Consider the following 18,532-nt stretch of genomic DNA (forward strand, 5'->3'; position numbering starts at 1 on the left):
TATATTGGGGCACAAACAAAGTTTCTTCAAATTCAAGAAGATAGAAAACATATCAAGCATCTTCTCAGATCACAATGGCATAAAATTAGAAATCAATCCCAATAAAAACAATGAAAAAAATCAAACACCTGGAGGCTAAATAACATGCTATTAAACAAGGACTGGGTTAGCAGAGAGATCAAAGAAGAAATAAAAAGCATCATAGTAACAAATGACAATGAAAACACAACAATCCAAAACCTATGGACACATTTAAAGAGTCTTGAGAGGGAAGTTTACAGGCGTATCTCAAAAAACAAGAAAAAATGGTAATAAATTACCTAACTCTACAACTCAAAGAGTTAGAAAGAGAGCAACAGGAAAAGCCCAGCATAAGCAGAAGGAAGTAAATAATAAAGATCAGAGCAGAAATAAATGACATAGAGACAAAAAAACAACAACACAAAAGATCAACAAAACCAAGAGCTGGTTCTTTCAAAGGATAAACAAGATGCACCTTTAGCCAGGCTCACCAAGAAGCAAAGAGAGAGGACACAAATAAACAAAATGAGAAATGAAAGAGGTGAAGTAACAGCCGATCCTACAGAAACACAAACTATTATGAAAAAAATACTATGAACAACTCTATTCTAACATAATGGACAATCTAGACGAAATGGACATATTTTTAGAAAAATACAAGTTCCCAAAACTCAATCAGGAAGAATAAAAAAACCTGAATAGGCCTATAACCACTGAAGAAATTGAAGCAACGATCAAAAATCTTCCAGCAAACAAAAGCTCTGATCCGACTGGCTTTACTGGGGAATTCTACCAAGCATTCAAAGAAGAACTAAAACCTATACTCCTCAGACTATTTCAAAAAATTCAAGAGGAAGGCACACTTCCAAGCTCTTTCTATGAAGCCAGCATCACCCTAATTGCAAAATCAGGTAAAGACACCACAAAAAAAGAGAGCTACAGGCCAATATCCTTGATGAACATAGATGCTAAAATCCTCCACAAAATTCTAGGAAATCGGATCCAGCATTACATTAGCAAGATCAGACACCATGACCAAGTGGGGATGCAAGGATGGTACAATATCCGCAAATAAACAAACGTGATACCATCACATACACAAATTGGGAGACAAAAATCACATATCAAATGATGTAGAAAAAGCATTTGACAAAATCCAACACACTTTCTTGATAAAAACTCTCAGTAAAGTGGGAACAGAGGGATAATACATCAACATAATAAAAGCCATATATGACAAACCTATAGCCAACATCATACTCAATGGGCAAAAACTAAACTCATTTCCCCTAAGATCAGGAACAAGATAGGGGTGCCCACTTTCACTACTCCTGTTTGATATAGTACTAGAAGTGTTAACCATAGCAATTAGACAACAAGAAGTAATAAAAGGAATCAAAATTGGAAAAGAAGAAGTAAAACTGTCCTTATTTGCAGATGACATGATACTGTACATAGAAAAACCCACAGACTCCATAAAAAACTACTAGACCTAATAAATGTATTCGGTAATGTAGCAGGATATAAAATTAACACCCAGTAATCTATGGCCTTTTTATACACCAATAATAAACTCACAGAAAGAGAAACAAATAAAAATTTACTATTGCACCAAAAAAATTAAGATACCTAGGAATAAACTTAACTAAAGAGGTAAAAGACCTGTACTCAGAAAACTACAGGACACTGAAAAAAGAGATAGAGGAAGACATAAACAAATGGAAGGCCATACCATGTTCGTGGATTGGTAGAATCAACATCGTTAAAATGTCAAGAATACCCAAAGCAATTTACAGATTCAATGCAATCCCTATTAAAATACCAACAGCATATTTCAAAGACCTGGAACAAACTCTCCAAAAATCCATATGGAATTTAAAAAAGAATCCAAATAGCTGTAGCAATCCGGAGAAAGAAGAACAAAGTTGGAAGTATCACAATACCAGATATCAAGCTATATTACCAAGCCATGGTTCTCAAAACTGCCTGGTACTGACACAAGAACAGACATATAGATCAATGGAATAGGACAGAGAACCCAGAAATCTAGCCAAGCCATTATGCTCAATTAATATCTGACAAAGGAGGCAAGATCATACAATAGAGTCAAGACAGTCTCTTCAATAAATGGTGCTGGGAAAATTTGGTCAGATACATGCAAAAAAAGAAACTAGATCTCCAACTTACACCATACACAAAAACAAACTCAAAATGGCTAAAGGACTTAAATGGAAGACGGGAAACCATAAAAATCCTACAAGACTCCATAGGCAGCAAAATAGCAGACATATGTTGTAGCAATATCTTTACTACACAGATTCTAGGGCAATGGAAACTAAGGAGAAAATAAACAAATGGGACTACATCAAAATAAAAAGCTTCTTCACAGCAAAAGAAACCATCAACAACACAACAAGAAAGCTCACTGCATGGGAGAACTTATTTGCCAACGCTATTTCAGATAAGGGTTAATCTCCAAAATTTACAGAGAACTCATGCAACTTAACAAAAGGAAGATAAACAATCAAATCAAAAAATGGGGAAAGGACCTAAATAGACACTTCTCAAAAGAGGACATACAGAAGGCTGAAAGACATATGAAAACATGCTCAAAGTCACTAATCATCCAAGATATTAAAATCAAAACAACAAAGAGGTACCATCTCACACCTGTCAGAATGACTATCATCAACAAATCAACAAATGACAAGAGCTGGTGAGGATGTGGAGAAAAAGGAATACTCGTGCACTGCTGGTGGGAATGCAGACTGGTGCAGCCACTTAAGTTCCAAAGTTAAAAATGGAACTCTCATTTCACCCAGTAATCCCACTTTTGGGAATATATCCCAAGAAATCAGAAACACCAATCATAAAGGATATAAGCACCCTTATGTTCATAGCAGCACAATTTACCATAGCTAAGATTTGGAAACAGCCTAAGTGCCCTTTAGCAGATGAGTGGGTTAGAAAACTGTGGTACATCTACACAATGGAATACTACACTGCTGTAAAAAAGAAGGAATTCTTACTCTTTGAACAGCATGGAGGGAACTGGAGAGCATTATGCTAAGTGAAATACGCCACTCAGAGAAAAATAAATATCACATGATCTCACTCATATGTGGGATATAATGATCAACATAATTTGATGAGCAAAAATAGATTCAGAGACAAATGGCAGGGGAGGTGGGGGTTGGGGGTTAGAGAGCAACCAAAGTACTTTTGGCATGAATATTAGCATAACCAATTGACACAAACACTGGGGTGGTGGTGGCTTGCCCGGGGTGGGAATGGTTGGGGTGGGGGTGGGAGTGTCAATTGAGGAAAAAAGGAGACATGTGTAAAACTTAAGACAATAATGAATAAAAATAAAATTTTTTAAAAAAATGTCGAAAGAATCGGAATAAATACTTCTCCAAAGAGAACTTAAAGATGGCCAATAGACATGAAAAAAAATGCTCAGTGTCACTAATCATCAGAGAGATGCACATTAAAAACTACAACAAAGTGTCATCTTACACCTGCCAGATGGCTACCGTCAATAAAGCAACAAACAACAAGTGCTGGCGAGGATGTGGAGAAAAGGGAACCCTCGTGCACTGCTGGTGGGAATGCAGACTGGTGCAGCCGTTATAGAAAACACTGTGGACTTTCCTTAAAAAATTAAATATGGAACTGCCATTTGACCCAGCAATTCCACTTCCAGGAATATAGCCTAAGAAACTCGAAACACCAATCAGAAAGAATGTATGCACCCTTATTTTCATAGCAGCACAATTTACAAAAGCTAAGGTCTGGAAACAGCCCAAGTGCCCATCAGTAGAGGAGTGGATAAAAAAGCTGTGGTACATTTACACCATGGAATACTATGCAGCAATAAAAAATAAGGACCTCTTATCCTTTGCAACAGCACGGAGGGACCTGGAGAGCATTATGCTAAGTGAAATACCCTTCCCTCACTTCACACTTGCCAGAATGGCTACCATCAATAAATCAACAAACAAAAAGTGTTGGAGAGGATGTTGAGAAAAGGACACTAGTTCACTGCTGGTGGGAATGCAGGCTGGTGCAGCCATTATGGAAAACAGTATGGAGTTTCCTCAAAAAATAAAAAATGAACTACCCATTCATCCACTAATGGGCACTTTGGCTATTTCCAAATCTTAGCTACTATAAATAAAGCTGCTATAAACATAGAGGTGCTTATATTCTTTCTGATTGGTGTTTTGGGTTTTTAGGATGTATTTCCAGAAGTGGATTTGCTGGGTCAAACAGAAGTTCCATTTTTAATTTTTTAAAAAGTGATCAACAAAGTAAGACTCGAAGCATCGAGGCATGGAACAGACAGACGTACCTCAATGTGGGGGTGAGGGGATGAGGAGAAATTAAACCAAAAAACTTATGTACTGTGATCTTCATAGCCCATGGACACAGGGAATAGGGTGGTGAAGACCTGGGAGTTGGATAGGGGCTGGGTAGAGGTGGGTCAAGGAGGTGAATGAGAGATAATTATAATACTGTAAACAATTAAAAATCATATATATTCTTAAAAAACTGGAACTATTGTTTGACCCAGTAATACCACTTCTAGGAATATATCCTAATAATAATCCCAAAGCACCAATCAGAAAGAGTATATGCACCCCTATATTCATAGCAGTGTTGTTTACAATAGCTAAGATCTGGAAACAGCCCAGGGACCCATCAGTAGATGAGTGGTGGTACATTTACACCATGGAATACTACGCAGCTGTAAAAAATAAGTATTTCTTATCCACTGAGACAGCATGGAGGGATCTGGAGAGTATTATACTGAGTGAAATAAGCCGGTTAGAGAAAGACAAATAAATATCACATGATCTCACTTATAAGTGGAATCTAATTATCATAAGAAACTGATGAACAAAATAGGTCCAGAGGCATGGAAACACAGAACAGACTATCTAATCTCAGAGGGAAGGTGGGGGTGGGTGGGTGGGAAGAGATTAACCAAAGAATGTGTATGCATATATGCATCACCCACAGACACAGAGAATAGGATGGTGAAGGCTGGAGTTGGCTAGGTGCTGGGAAGAGGGTGGTAAGGGGGAGAAACTGAGGGACATCTGTAACACTGTCAATAAAATAAAATAATGTACAAATTAAATAAATTATGGAAACATGGTTAGGTCAAAATTTTAGTCATTTCTAGTTCAGACTCCAATTACAATTCTAACTTTTCCTATGATAACATCAATATCAATTGTTTTTTTTTTCTTGACCAACATAGTAAGACATATGCATCAAGGCCCAAGTTCAAAATCTTTACACATTCTTAGCTGAAAATACAGAACTACATTAGCATAAATATTAACATATTTTTAAGAATCCATAACTATAATTAATTTATTGCAATGCAAATAGGATGAGGTTTGCCTTCAAAATGGTGTATAATTTTAGTGGTGGAAATTTTTTTAAGGTCATTATTACTCACTTATGAAAGACTTCTTCCATGGTAGTAACTGAAGCATCAAAGCTGGTAATGCCCAGCTCACTCTTTCTCTCTTTCAGATCATTAAACAGAGCTTCAAATCTGGAGGCAAGAAGAAAGAAAAAAAGCACTAGTCTAGATACATTTTATTTTCTAGTAAAAATATTTAAAAAAACATATATATACATATAATGCAATACTACTCAGCCATAAGAAAAGATAAAATACTGGCATCTGTGACAATATGGACAGAATTTTTTTTACAATTTTTTATTTATTGATGAGAGAGAGAGAGAGATATCTTGAGAATATCATGCTAAGGGAAATAAATCAGAAAAGGTTAAGAAGATGATTTCACTCATATGTGAAATATAAAATTGAGAGCAACAAATGAGCAAACAAGATAAATATATAAACAGAAACTCATAGACACAGACGCTAGTATGGTGTTTACCAGAGGAAAGGGAAAAAAGAGGGCAGTAAAGTGGGTCAGATATATGGTGATGAAAGAAGACTGGGCTTTGGGTGATAGGTACACAATGCAAGATAAAGATGATGTATCATAGAATTATACACTTGAAAGCTATATAATTTTATTAATCTACACCATCCCAATTAATTTAATAAGAAACCTGAGCACTTACATTTTCTCTATTTTATACTTAACTAGAGGCCTGGTGCACAGGCCTATGCCCTCTCACAGTCTGGGACCCCCTCAGGGGATGTCCACCTGCTGGCTTAGGCCTGCTCCCTGGGGGATTGGGCCTAAGCTAGCAGTCAGACATCCCTCTGGCAGCCCGGAAGCCCTTGGGGGATGTCCACTTGCCAGTTGGGAGCAGGCCTAAGCTGCAGTCAGACATCCTTAACGCTGCTGAGGAGGCAGGAGAGGCTCTCACCACCACCACTGTACTGGCAGCCATCAGCCTGGCTTGTGGCTGAGCAGAGCTCCCCCTGTGGGAGTGCACTGCCCACTAGGGGGCAGCTCCTGCATTGAGTGTCTGGCCCATAGTGGTCAGTGTGTGTCATAGTGACCAGTCATTCCCAGTCGTTCTGCTGTTAGGGTCAATTTGCATATTACCCTTTTATTATATAGGATTCCATTCCCAATTGTATTCTTTCCTAGTGTTTTCTTAAATTATTTTACTGAGGTAATAGATGTGAAACATTAAATTTACCATTTCATTATTTTAACTATATAATTGAAGCAGCATTAAGCACATTGATAATGTTGTGAATCACTTCCAACTTCCAGAACTTTTTCACAATCCCAAACTAAAACTCTACACCCATTACACAATAATTCCCTATTCCCCTTCCCTCAGCTTCACTTCTACTTTCTGTCTCTGTGGGTTTGCCTGCTCTGTGTGCACATATAAGTTGGGATTATACAATATTTGTCCTTTTGTGTCTGGCTTATTTCATTTAGCATAATTCTTTCCAGGTTCATCAATGTTGTAGCATGTGTCAGAATATTATTCCTTTTTAATAATGAATCATATTCATTGTATGGATATACATGTGCTTACCCATTAATCCAAAGGACATCTGGGTCGTTTCCACCTTTGGATTGTGTGGATGATGCTGCTATGAGCATTGGCGTACAAATATCTGTTAGAGTTTGTTTTCAATTACTTTGGGTATATATCTAGAAGGGGGATTGCTGGGTCATTTAGTAATTCTATGTTTAACTTTTTGAGGAATCTCCGTACTGTTTTCCACAGCAGATACACTGTTTTATATCCCAGCGATAATGCACAGGGTTCCAATTTCTCCACATCCTTACCAACCTTTGCTATTTTTGTGTTTGTTTGTTTTTAATTTGCTTTTCCCTAATGAGTAGTGATGTTGAACATCTCATGTTCTTATTGGCAATCTGTACATCTTCTTTGGAGGAATGTCTATTCTAAGTCCTTTGCCCATTTTCAAGTTTTAGGCTTTTTTTAAAGATGAATTTTCAGTTTTGTTTTGTTCCATAATAATTTCTAGTTAGCCATGGAAAAATGTTTAGATTATTCTTCACTGTAATACTTATTGTGAAACAAATGAAAAAAAAAGAGATATTTTTACCTTAGCAAATTTCTCTATACTGTAACTGTCTTTGATATATATTCTTTTATTCTTCTAAAATTATAAATTTATTTTTGGAAGTGTTAATAAAATTTAATTTACTCACATGTGATTCCTACATCAAGTGAAAAAATTTGCAAAGTACAGGAGGTATGAATCATAATTGACAGAAAATAGAGTTAGTGAAGCAGTATCTGGGCATTGGAGAGATTTCATCAAATAGGTAAATTGTATGAAGGTATTGCTAATTGTAGTGCAGTTACATCAAGATTCCATGACTAGTTTTACCAGGAAAAGTGAACACTGTTTTAGGTTGAAAAGGTCTCCAGAGACCCATCCACTCCTTAAACACACCTCCAATTCCTTGTAAGGAACTATCAAGTCTATGTGTGATTACCCTCAGAGATGGTAGACTCAAAACTCTTCAACTTCTAAATTTCACCCATATTTAAGGCTGAACACCATTTTCATCTAACCTCACCTAGCTATGAATCTTACTTCTACTTTTACCCCAGTTCAATCTAACCCCTCTTCCAATTATAGCTCTTCACATATTTTAAGGTCATTCCAATCTTTCTTTTTGAATCTTCTCAACAGAATCCCTATTCACCTATATTTAAGGGTCCATATATTCTGGTAAGGATTATTGAATAACTAGAGGCCCAGTGCACAAAAATTTGTGCACTCGGGGGGGGGGGGGGGAAGGGGAAGGTCCCTCAGCCTGGCCTGTGCCCTTTCGCAGTCTGGGACCCCTCAGGAGATAATGACCTGCTGGCTTAGGCCTGCTCTTGGGTGGCAGAGGGCAGGCCCAATCCCTAGGTGCAGCCCCTGGTTGGGCTCAGAGCAGGGCTGATTGGGGAGTTGGGGCGCCGCCCCCTGTCATGCACAGAGTAGGGGGGATTGGGAGGTTGCGATGCCACACTCAGTCACGCTCAGGGTAGGGCTGATTGGGGGGTTGGGGTACCACCCCCTATCACACTCAAGGCAGGGTCGATGGGGAGGTTGCGGGGCCACCCCCTGTGACCCACAGAGCAGGGCCAATCAGGGGGGTTGGGGCTCCATACCCTGCAGGGCCAATCAGGGGGTTGGGGCGCTGCCCCCTGTCACGCACAGAGCAGGGCCAATCAGGGGGTTGGGGAGTTCCCCCCTGTCATGCACAGAGCAGGGCCGATCAGGGGGTTGAGGAGCTCCCCCCTGTCACGCACAGAGCAGGGCCCATCAGGGGCTTGGGGAGCTCCCCCCTGTCATGCACAGAGCAGGGCCGATCAGGGGGTTGAGGAGCTCCCCCTATCAGGCACAGAGCAGGGCTGATCAGGGGGTTGAGGAGCTCCCCCCTGTCACTCACAGAGTAGGGCCGATAGGGGAGTTAGGGCACCGCCCCCTGTCACACACAGAGCAGGGCTGATCAGGGGTTTGGGGAGCCGCCACTCTCACACTCAGGGCAGGGCTGATGGGGAGGTTATAGCTCTACCCTGTCACACACAGAGCAGGGCCCGTGGGGATGGAGGGGGGGTGGTTTGGGGCGCCGCACCCTGTCACACACAGAGCAGGGCCTATCAGGGGGTTGAGGAGCTCCCCCCTATCAGGCACAGAGCAGGGCCGATCAGGGGGTTGGGGCACCTTCCCCTGTCACACACAGAGCCGCAGGGCAATCAGGGGGTTTGGGCGCTGCCCCCTCTCACGCTGATCCCGGTGCCGGGATGCATATTACCCTTTTACTATATAGGATAGAGGCCTGGTGCATGAGTGGGGCCGGCTGGTTTGCCCTGAAGGGTGTCCTGGATCAGGGTGGGGGTCCCCACTGGGGTGCCTGGCCAGCCTGAGTGAGGGGCTGAGGGCTGTTTTCAGGTTGGCGGGTGACGGAAGCTCCCAACCGCTCCTTTTTTTCTTTTTTCTTTTTTTTATTCTGGGCCAGCTTTAGCTCTGAGGCTCCAGCTCTTAGGCCTCCGCTGCTGAAAGTAGGTATCTGGTTTGTTTCGGTTGGAAACAATGTATAACTCCAGCTCTGACTCCAGCTCTGAGATCCCAGCTCCCTGAAAGCTGGTTTCTGGGTTTTTTTTTTAGCTGCTATGTTTGTTACAATGTTCAAACTGCAGGCTCAGAGGCCTGCAAGGCAGGCGGGGAATGTTGGTTTCCTCCGTCACTGAAGGAAGCAAGCCTCATGTTAGTTTCAAGCTGCCTGGCTGCCGGCCGCCATCTTGGCTGTCATTTAATTTGCATATCTCCCTGATTAGCCAATGGGAAGGGTAGCGGTCGTACGCCAATTACCATGTTTCTCTTTTATTAGTGTAGATAATAATAATAATAATAATAATAATATTCTTGTAATGTTTTTGACTTGTTTTAGTACCAGGGTAATACTGGCCTTATAAAACAAATTGGGAAATGTTCCGTTTTCTCTCATTTTCTAGAAAAGTTTATATAGAATTGCTACTTTTTCTTCTTTAAATGTTTAGTAGAATTCATCTGTGAAGTAATTTGGTCCTGGAGTTTTCTCTGTGGGGATGTCTTAAAGTACAAATTAAATGTCTTTAATAAATAGAGATTTTCAAATTAATTTCTTCTTGAGATAGTTTTAGTAATTTGCGTCTTTCCTGTTTTTCTTTCTGATTGGTATGACTGAAGTTTTACTAACCTCACTGGTCTTCTCAAAGAACCAACTTACAAATTTCAAGTTCATTTTGTTAGCCATATTTTATAGATTAGAATACAGGCATTGAGGTTATAAGTATTGATTCTAAGTCTCTCCCTCATTTTTATGTAAATACACAGTTGGAAAACATTTAGAGTTGTGCCCAGCCCAAAGCAAATAAACAATTAATTAAGCTATCAAAGTCTTGAAAATAACCAAGAACTCTGTCATTTTATTCTTCTCTTACTATAGTGAATAATTCTGAGAATAAACAGGCTATGGACATTTTATTCAGGTTGTTTTTTTTCTCTTTCAACACTTGGTTTAAAATTAATTTCATTCTGAGTTAATATATTTTCCCCTAACTTCATATTTACTTTTATGCTTACTAGGTCCACTGTCCATGGCCCAGAATCTCCACATTTAAACTGTTGACAATAAACTGTATGGCTAGTTATTCATTTCTCAGAAATTCTTTCTCTTTCTTTCTTCCATGTTCAAAGTATTTAGTGGGAGTACAGGATAAAAATATTACCTGTTTCTAAGTCCTTACATTTCCTATTTTGTACTTAATATAAATGCTGTATTTATTATTCTTTCTGATAATGCCATTTGTATACACATGATATAGGATGGACAGATGTGACACATTTAAGCAGCTTCTCTAACTTCTTTTAAAGCATTACTCAGAACCTCCAGATTTATAATTACCCAAAAACTGTCCTTGTTATTCTTACTCCAAGAGTTGCAATCGAAGCTACTTTCTTATTTCATCTCAATGTCTCCCTGGATCTTACCATACATAAAATTTGTTTACTAGCCCTAACCGGCTTGGCTCAGTGGATAGAGCATCAGCCTGCGGACTCAAGGGTCTCAGGTTCGATTCCGGTCAAGGGCATGTATGTTAGTTGCAGGCACATCCCCAGTAGGGGGTGTGCAGGAGGCAGCTGATTGATATTTCTCTCTCATCAATGTTTCTAACTCTCTATCCCTCTCCCGACCTCTCTGTAAAAAATAAAAAAAAATATATTAAAAAAAATTTGTTTACTATGAACATCTTATCATGAATTATTCTGGTGAACACTAGGAAGCTATCTACACTAATAAAAGACAAACATGCAAATTGACCGTACCTTCACTACACCTTAAGCCACGCCCATCAGGCAATCAGAGCAACTATATGCAAATTAACCCAACCAAGATGGCGGCCGGCAGCCACAGAGTTGGAGCAAGCAGGAGGCTTGGTTGCCCCAATGATGGAGGAAGCCAAGCTTCCCGCCTGCTGCAGCTGGCTCTGAGCTCCACTAAAAGCAACAAAGTTTCAATTATAGAAGGTAAATAAACCCCAGATACCTGCTTTCAGCCGGCTGTGGCCATGGAGCTGGAGCGAGCAGGAGGCTTGGGTTGCTCCTCGTGATGGGGGAAGCCAAGCTTCCCTCCTGCCTGCCCTGGCTGGCTCTGAGCTCCACTCAAGGCTACAAAGTTTCAATTATAGAAGGTAAATAAATCCCAGAATAAAAAAAAACAAAAGAAAAAAAGGAGAGGCTGGGAGCTTATGTCGCCAGGGGGGCAGGGGGGTGCTTGGCCAGCCTGAAAACAGTCCTCAGCCCCTCACTCAGACTGGCCAGGCACCCCAGTGGGGACCCCCCACCCTAATGGGGGTGTGGACAGCCTGAAAACAGCCATCAGCCCTTCACCCAGGCTGGCAAAACCTCCCTGGGGTGAGGGTCCCCACTGGGGGGGGGGTGCTTGGCCAGCCTGAAAACAGTCCTCAGCCCCTCACTCAGACTGGCCAGGCACCCCAGTGGGGACCCCCACCCTGAAGGGGGTGTGACCAGCCTGAAAACAGCCATCAGCCCCTCACCCAGACTGGCCAGGCACCCCAGTGGGGACGCCCACCCTAAAGGGGGTGTGACCAGTCTGCAAACAGCCATCAGCCCCTCGCCCAGGCTGGCCAGGCACTCCAGTGGGACCCCGACCCTGATCCGGGACACCCTTCAGGGCAAACCAGCTGGCCCCTATCTGTGCACCAGGCCTCTATCTTACATAATAAAAGGGTAATATACAAATTGACCCTAACAGCAGAATGACTGGGAATAATTAGTCACTATGACACACACTGACCACCAGGGGCCAGACGCTCAATGCAGGAGCCGTCCCCTGGTGGTCAGTGTGCTCCCACAGGGGGAGCTCTGCTCAGCCACAAGCCAGGCTGATGGCTGCCAGTACAGTGGTGGTGGTGGGAGCCTCTCCCGCCTCCTCAGCAGCACTAAGGATGTCCAACTGCAGCTTAGGCCTGCTCTCCTCTGGCAAGTGGACCTCCCCTGAGGGCTGCCGGGCTGCCAGAGGGATGTCTGACTGCCAGCTTAGGCCCAAACCCCCAGGGAGCAGGCCTAAGCCAGCAGGAAGACATCCCCTGAGGGGTCCCAGACTGTGAGAGGGCACAGGCCGGACTGAGGGGACCCCTGCCCCCGAGTGCACAAATTTTTGTGCACCGGGCCTCTAGTAGAAAATAAGTGGCAAACCTCTCTCCAAAAGAAAAACCAGAACTTTGGTTGGTGGGCACCCAGTGCAATATATAGATCTATATATGATGGCTGTTTGCACCTATATGATCATATTAAACAAAGTCACCTAACTAAATGTAATTAAAAATAAAGTAAAAAAGAAAGAAAAACATCAAATAAGCTTTGAATGAACTTGAATTGATGAAGCAATCCCCTATTTAGTGAGAGAAATCTTCAGCTCTGAACTTCTCAACTATAGTTGGCAAATGACAGCTTAAATGGTTCGTTAGCAAAATACTATTTACTAAACTTGCTAAACCTGGAAAATTAAAAATAATTTTTGGTCACCCAAACCACCCACCTTGAGCACCCTAAATGTATACCTGTGTATATACCCTTTGGGTAAGATAAATGTTAACTCAGCTCCAGTACACTCTTCCAAGGTGGCGTGTGGAATATGAGACTGAATCACTGCAGAGAGTTTTTCAACATCACACTGTGGGTCAATCTCCATGACTATGCGATATGTAGCACCTGAGAAAAATCATTTAGAAAAAAAAAATCATAGACATTCCAGAAAACTGGGATCTTAAGCCAGCCAAAGGAATGACATTTAAATTTTTAATTTATTTTATTATTATTTTGTTAGCTTTTTATTGCCTTTTCCTTTGTTTTCCTTTTTTTTGTTAGTTGCCTTTTTTTGCTTTTTTCTTTGTTCTCCTTTGTTTGTTCCTTTATTTCCTACTTCTTTTCACATTATTTTTTCAACCATGTGAGCAGCAGACACGTGAGCGGCACGCAACTGTCCAGGGAGCATCAGCCCTGTGAGCAGCCTGCCTTGAGCCTAAGAGCAGCAGCCTCATGTGGCCTGCCCCTGTCCAAAGAGCAGCAGCTGTGTGAGTGGCCCGCTTTCCCATCTGAGGAGCAGCAACCATGTGAGTAGTCCGACCTGTCCGAGGAGCAGCAGCTGCACGAGCAGTCTACCTACGTCTGAGGAGCGGCAGCCCTGCGCAGCCAGCCCCCATCTGAGGAGCAGCAGTTGCACAAGCATCTTGCCCTCATCTAAGCAGCAACAGCTGTACGAGCAGCCTGCCCAATCTGAGGAGCAGGAGGTCTGCGAGCGGCCTGTCCCCATTCGAGGAGCAGCAGCAGCCCACCTTGGTCAGAGGAGCAGCAGCCACATGAGCAGACCACCCACGTCCGAGGAGCGGCAGCCCTGCACAGCACGCACCAGTCCGAGGAGCAGAGCCACAACAGCCTGCACCTGCCCGATGAGCAGCAGCCAGGTGAGTGGCACGTCTTTGTCCGAGGAGGAGCAGCCACATGTGCAGCTCATTCCTGTCCAAAGAGCAGCAGCCTCGCAAGCAGCCCACCCACGTCCAAGGAGCCGCAGACTTGCAATCAACCTGTCCAAGTCCAAGGAGCAGTAGCCCCACAAGCAGCCCACTACATAAGAGGAACAACAGCAGCATGCAGCCAGCCCCCATCCAAGGATCAGCAGCCACATGAACAGTCTGCCCCAGTTCAAGGAGTAGCAGCTGCGTGTGTAGCCTGCCCCCATCCAAGGAACAGCAGCCTCATGATCAGCACACTCTCTGTCTGAGGAACAGCAGCTGTGTTTGAAGCCTCCCCCAACCAGCCGGAGGAGCCACCACAGGAACAGCACCCACCAGAGGAGCTGCTGCCAACTGAGGAGCAGCTGCTACCACAACTGCCCGAGGAGCAACCACAGCCCGAGGAGCCACTGCCACCCAAGGAGCAGCCCCTGAACGATTCAATATCTAGATATGTCGGTGAGATCAAACATGGGTAGACAAAGAAACTCCCAAAGGAAAGAAAAGGAGGACTCCCCAGAAAAGCAGCTAAGTGAAACAAAGGCATGCAGCATGACAGAAAAAGAATTCAGATTAAGGGTCCTAGAGTACATAAACCGGATGGAGGAAAAAAAATCAACAACTTATGTAAGAATCAAAAAGAAATGGATGAAAAAAATCAATAACTTATGTAAGAACCAAGAAGAAATGAAGAGTGATATAGCTGCAATAAAAAACACCACTGAAAGTTTCAACAGTACACTAGGAGAAGTGGAGGACCGAATTAGCGAATTAGAAGACAGGGAAGCAAAATACACCCAACCTGAACTGCAATTGGAGAAAAAAATTAAAAGACAGGAGGAGAGCCTAAGGGAGCTATGGAACAACATGAAGTGAAACAACATACAAATAATAGGGGTGCCAGAACAAAGGAAAGAGGAACAAGGGTAAGAAAACCTATTTGAAGAAATAATATCAGAAAACCTCGCTGAGGTGGGGAAGAAAAAAGTCACACAAGCACAGAGTGTCCCAAACAAGGTGAACCCCAAAAGACCCACACCAAGACACATCATAATTCCCATGGCAAATGTTCAGGACAAAGAGAGAATCTTAAAGGCTGCAAGAGAGAGATGGAAAGTTGCATACAAGGGATCTCCCATTAGATTATCAAATGATTTCTCAACAGAAACACATCAGGCCAGAAAAGAACGAACAGAAATTTACAAAGTGATGCAAAGCAAAGGACTGAATCCAAGAATACTCTATCCAACAAGGCTATCATTCAAAACTGAAGGGGAAATAAGAAGCTTCACAGACAAAAAATGGCTAAGGGAGTTTATCACCACCAAGCCAGCAATGCAAGAAATGCTAAAGGGACTGGTGTAAAAAGAAGAAATAAAAAGCTCAGAAAGAAAACAGGCACAAAAAAAGAAATGGCTACAAACAAGTACCTTTCAATAATAACTTTAAATGTAAATGGACTAAATGCTCCAATCAAAATACATTGAGGGGCTTAATGGATAAAAAAACATGACCCATATATTTGCTGTCTACAAGAGACCCACCTCAGAATAAAGGACTCACACAGACTGAAAGTGAAGGGATTGAAAAATATCTTTCAGGCAAATGAAAATGAGAAAAAAAAAAAAGCTGGAGTAGCAATACTTATATCGGACAAAATAGACCTCAAAGTGAAGGCCATCACAAGAGATAAGGAAGGCCACTTCATAATACTAAAGGGATCAATACAACAAGAGGATATAACCCTGATAAACATATATGCACCCAATGCAGGGGCATCCAAATACAGAAAAAAACTTCTGGAAGATATCAAGAGAGAGATCAACAACAATACAATCATAGTAGGGGACTTTAATACACCACTGACATCACTGGATAAATCCTCTAGACAAAAAATTGGCAAAGACACAGCAATCCTAAATGACTCACTAGATGAGATGGACTTAATTGACATCTTCAGAACATTTTACCCCAAAGCCATGGAATATACATTCTTCTCAAGTGCTCATGGGACATTTTCAAAAATAGACCACATATTGGGTCAAAAACAAAGTCTCCCCAAATTCAAGAAGATTGAAATCATACCAAGCATCTTCGCAGACCACAAGGGCATAATATTAGAAATAAACTACAATAAAAACAACTCAAAATACTCAAACACTTGGAAGCTGAATAGCATGTTATTAAATATTGATTGGGTTACCAATGAGATCAAAGAAGAAATTAAAAACATCCTGGATACTAATGACAATGTAAACACAACAATCCAAAACCTATGGGACACAATGAAAGCAGTCCTGAGAGGGAAGTTTATAACTCTAAGGGCTACCTCAAAAAAAAAAAAAGGAAAAAATGGTAGTAAATCATCTAACTCTATATCTCAAAGAATTAGAAAGAGAACAATAAGAAAAGCCCAGAGTGAGCAGAAGGAAGGAGATAATAAAGATTAGAGCAGAAATAAATGATGTAGAGACCAAAAAAACAATACATAAAATCAATGAAACCAAGAGCTGGTTCTTTGAAAGGATAAACAAGATCGATGAACCTCTAGCCAGGCTCACCAAGAAGCAAAGAGAGGACCCAAATAAACAAAATCAGAAATGATAGAGGCGAAATAACAACAGACCCCACAGAAAAACAAATGATTGTTAAAAAAATACTATGGACAACTTTACTCCAACAAACTAGACAACCTGGAGGAAATGGACAAATTCCTAGAAAAATACAACATTCCAAAACTTAATCAGGAAGAATCTAAAAATCTCAATAGGCCAATAACCTTGGAAGAAATTGAAGCAGTCATCAAAAAGCTTCCAGCAAACAAAAGCCCAGGACCAGACGGCTTCACAGGGGAGTTTTACCAAACATTCAAGGAAGAACTAAAACCTATCCTCCTCAGACTACTACAAAAAAATCCAAGAGGAAGGAATACTTCCCAGCTCATTCTATGAAGCCAGCATCACCCTAATACCAAAACCAGGTAAAGACAACACAACAAAAGAGAATTACAGGCCAATATCCCTCATGAACATAGAGGCCAAAATCCTCAACAAAATCTTAGCAAATCGGATCCAGCAGTACATCAGAAAGATCTTACACCATGACCAAGTAGGATTTATCCCAGAGATGCAAGGATGGCACAATATCCACAAATCAATAACCGTGATACATCACTTAAACAAATTGAAAGAAAAAAACCACATAGTCATATCAATTGATGCAGAAAAAGCATTTGACAAAATCCAACACCCATTTTTGATAAAAACTCTCAGCAAGGTGGAGATAGAAGGATCATACTTCAACATAATAAAAGCCATATATGACAAACCCACAGCCAACCTCATACTCAATGGACAAAAACTAACACCATTTCCTCTAAGAACAGGAACAAAACAGGGATGCCCACTCTCACCATGCCTGTTTGACATAGTACTGGAAGTATTAGCCATTGCGATTAGACAAGAAGAAATAAAAGGCATCCAAATTGGAAAAGAAGAAGTAAAACTGTCCTTATTTGCAGATGACATGATATTATACATAAAAATCCTAAAAACTCCATCAAAAAACTATTAGACTTAATATATGAATTTGGCAATGTAGCAGGATACAAAGCTAACGCCAAGAAATCTATGGCATTTCTTTACACCAATAGTGAACTCATAGAAAGAGAGACTAAAAAAACAATCCTATTTACCATCGCACCAAAAAAATTAAGATACCTTGGAATAAACTTAACTAAAGAGGTAAAAGACCTCTACTCATAAAACTACAGGACGTTGAAAAAAGAGATAGAGGAGGACATAAACAGATGGAAGAATATACCATGTTCTTGGATTGGTAGAATCAACATCGTTAAAATGTCAAGAATACCCGAAGTAATCTATAAATTCAACGCACTTCCCATTAAAATACCAATGGCATTATTTCACAGACATAGAACGAAATCTCCAAAAATTCATCTGGAATAAAAAAAGACCCCGAATAGCTGCAGCAATCCTGAGAAAGAACAAAGCAGGTGGGATCTCAATACCAGATATCAAGCTGTATTACAAAGCCACTGTTCTCAAAACTGCCTGGTACTGGCACAAGAACAGATATATAGAACAATGGAATAGAACAGAGAGCCCAGAAATCAACCCGAACCAATATGCTCAATTAATATTTGACAAAGGAGGCAAGAACATACAATGGAGCCAAGATAGTCTCTTCAATAAATGGTGTTGGGAAAATTGGACAGATACATGCAAAAAAATGAAACTAGACCATCAACTTACACCATACACAAAATTAAACTCAAAATGGATAAAGGACTTAAATGTACGACGGGAAACCATAAAAATACTAGAAGAATCCAAAGGCAACAAAATCTCAGACATATGCTGAAGCAATTTCTTCACCGATACAACTCCTAGGGCATTGAAAACTAAAGAGAAAATAAACAAATGGGACTACATCAAAATAAAAAGCTTCTTCACAGCAAAAGAAACCATCAACAAAACAA

General features: G+C 41.1%; 1 protein-coding gene across 1 annotated transcript in view; it reads right to left on the minus strand.

Annotated features, from left to right (window-relative positions):
- The window catches only part of LOC139009403 (phospholipid-transporting ATPase ABCA3-like), a 383,929-nt gene that overhangs the window by 123,428 nt on the left and 241,969 nt on the right, over positions 1–18,532 (minus strand). Inside the window, exons 15-16 of the mRNA XM_070413702.1 lie at positions 13,081–13,231; positions 5,495–5,593 (exon numbers count right to left, since the gene is read on the minus strand). Coding sequence (XP_070269803.1) covers positions 5,495–5,593; positions 13,081–13,231 — 250 coding nt within the window. The remainder of the gene's footprint in view (positions 1–5,494; positions 5,594–13,080; positions 13,232–18,532) is intronic.

Source organism: Myotis yumanensis, unplaced genomic scaffold (assembly GCF_028538775.1).
Source record: "Myotis yumanensis isolate MYYU_CA2020_CCGP unplaced genomic scaffold, mMyoYum1.0.hap1 SCAF_4, whole genome shotgun sequence".
Lineage (NCBI taxonomy): Eukaryota > Metazoa > Chordata > Mammalia > Chiroptera > Vespertilionidae > Myotis > Myotis yumanensis.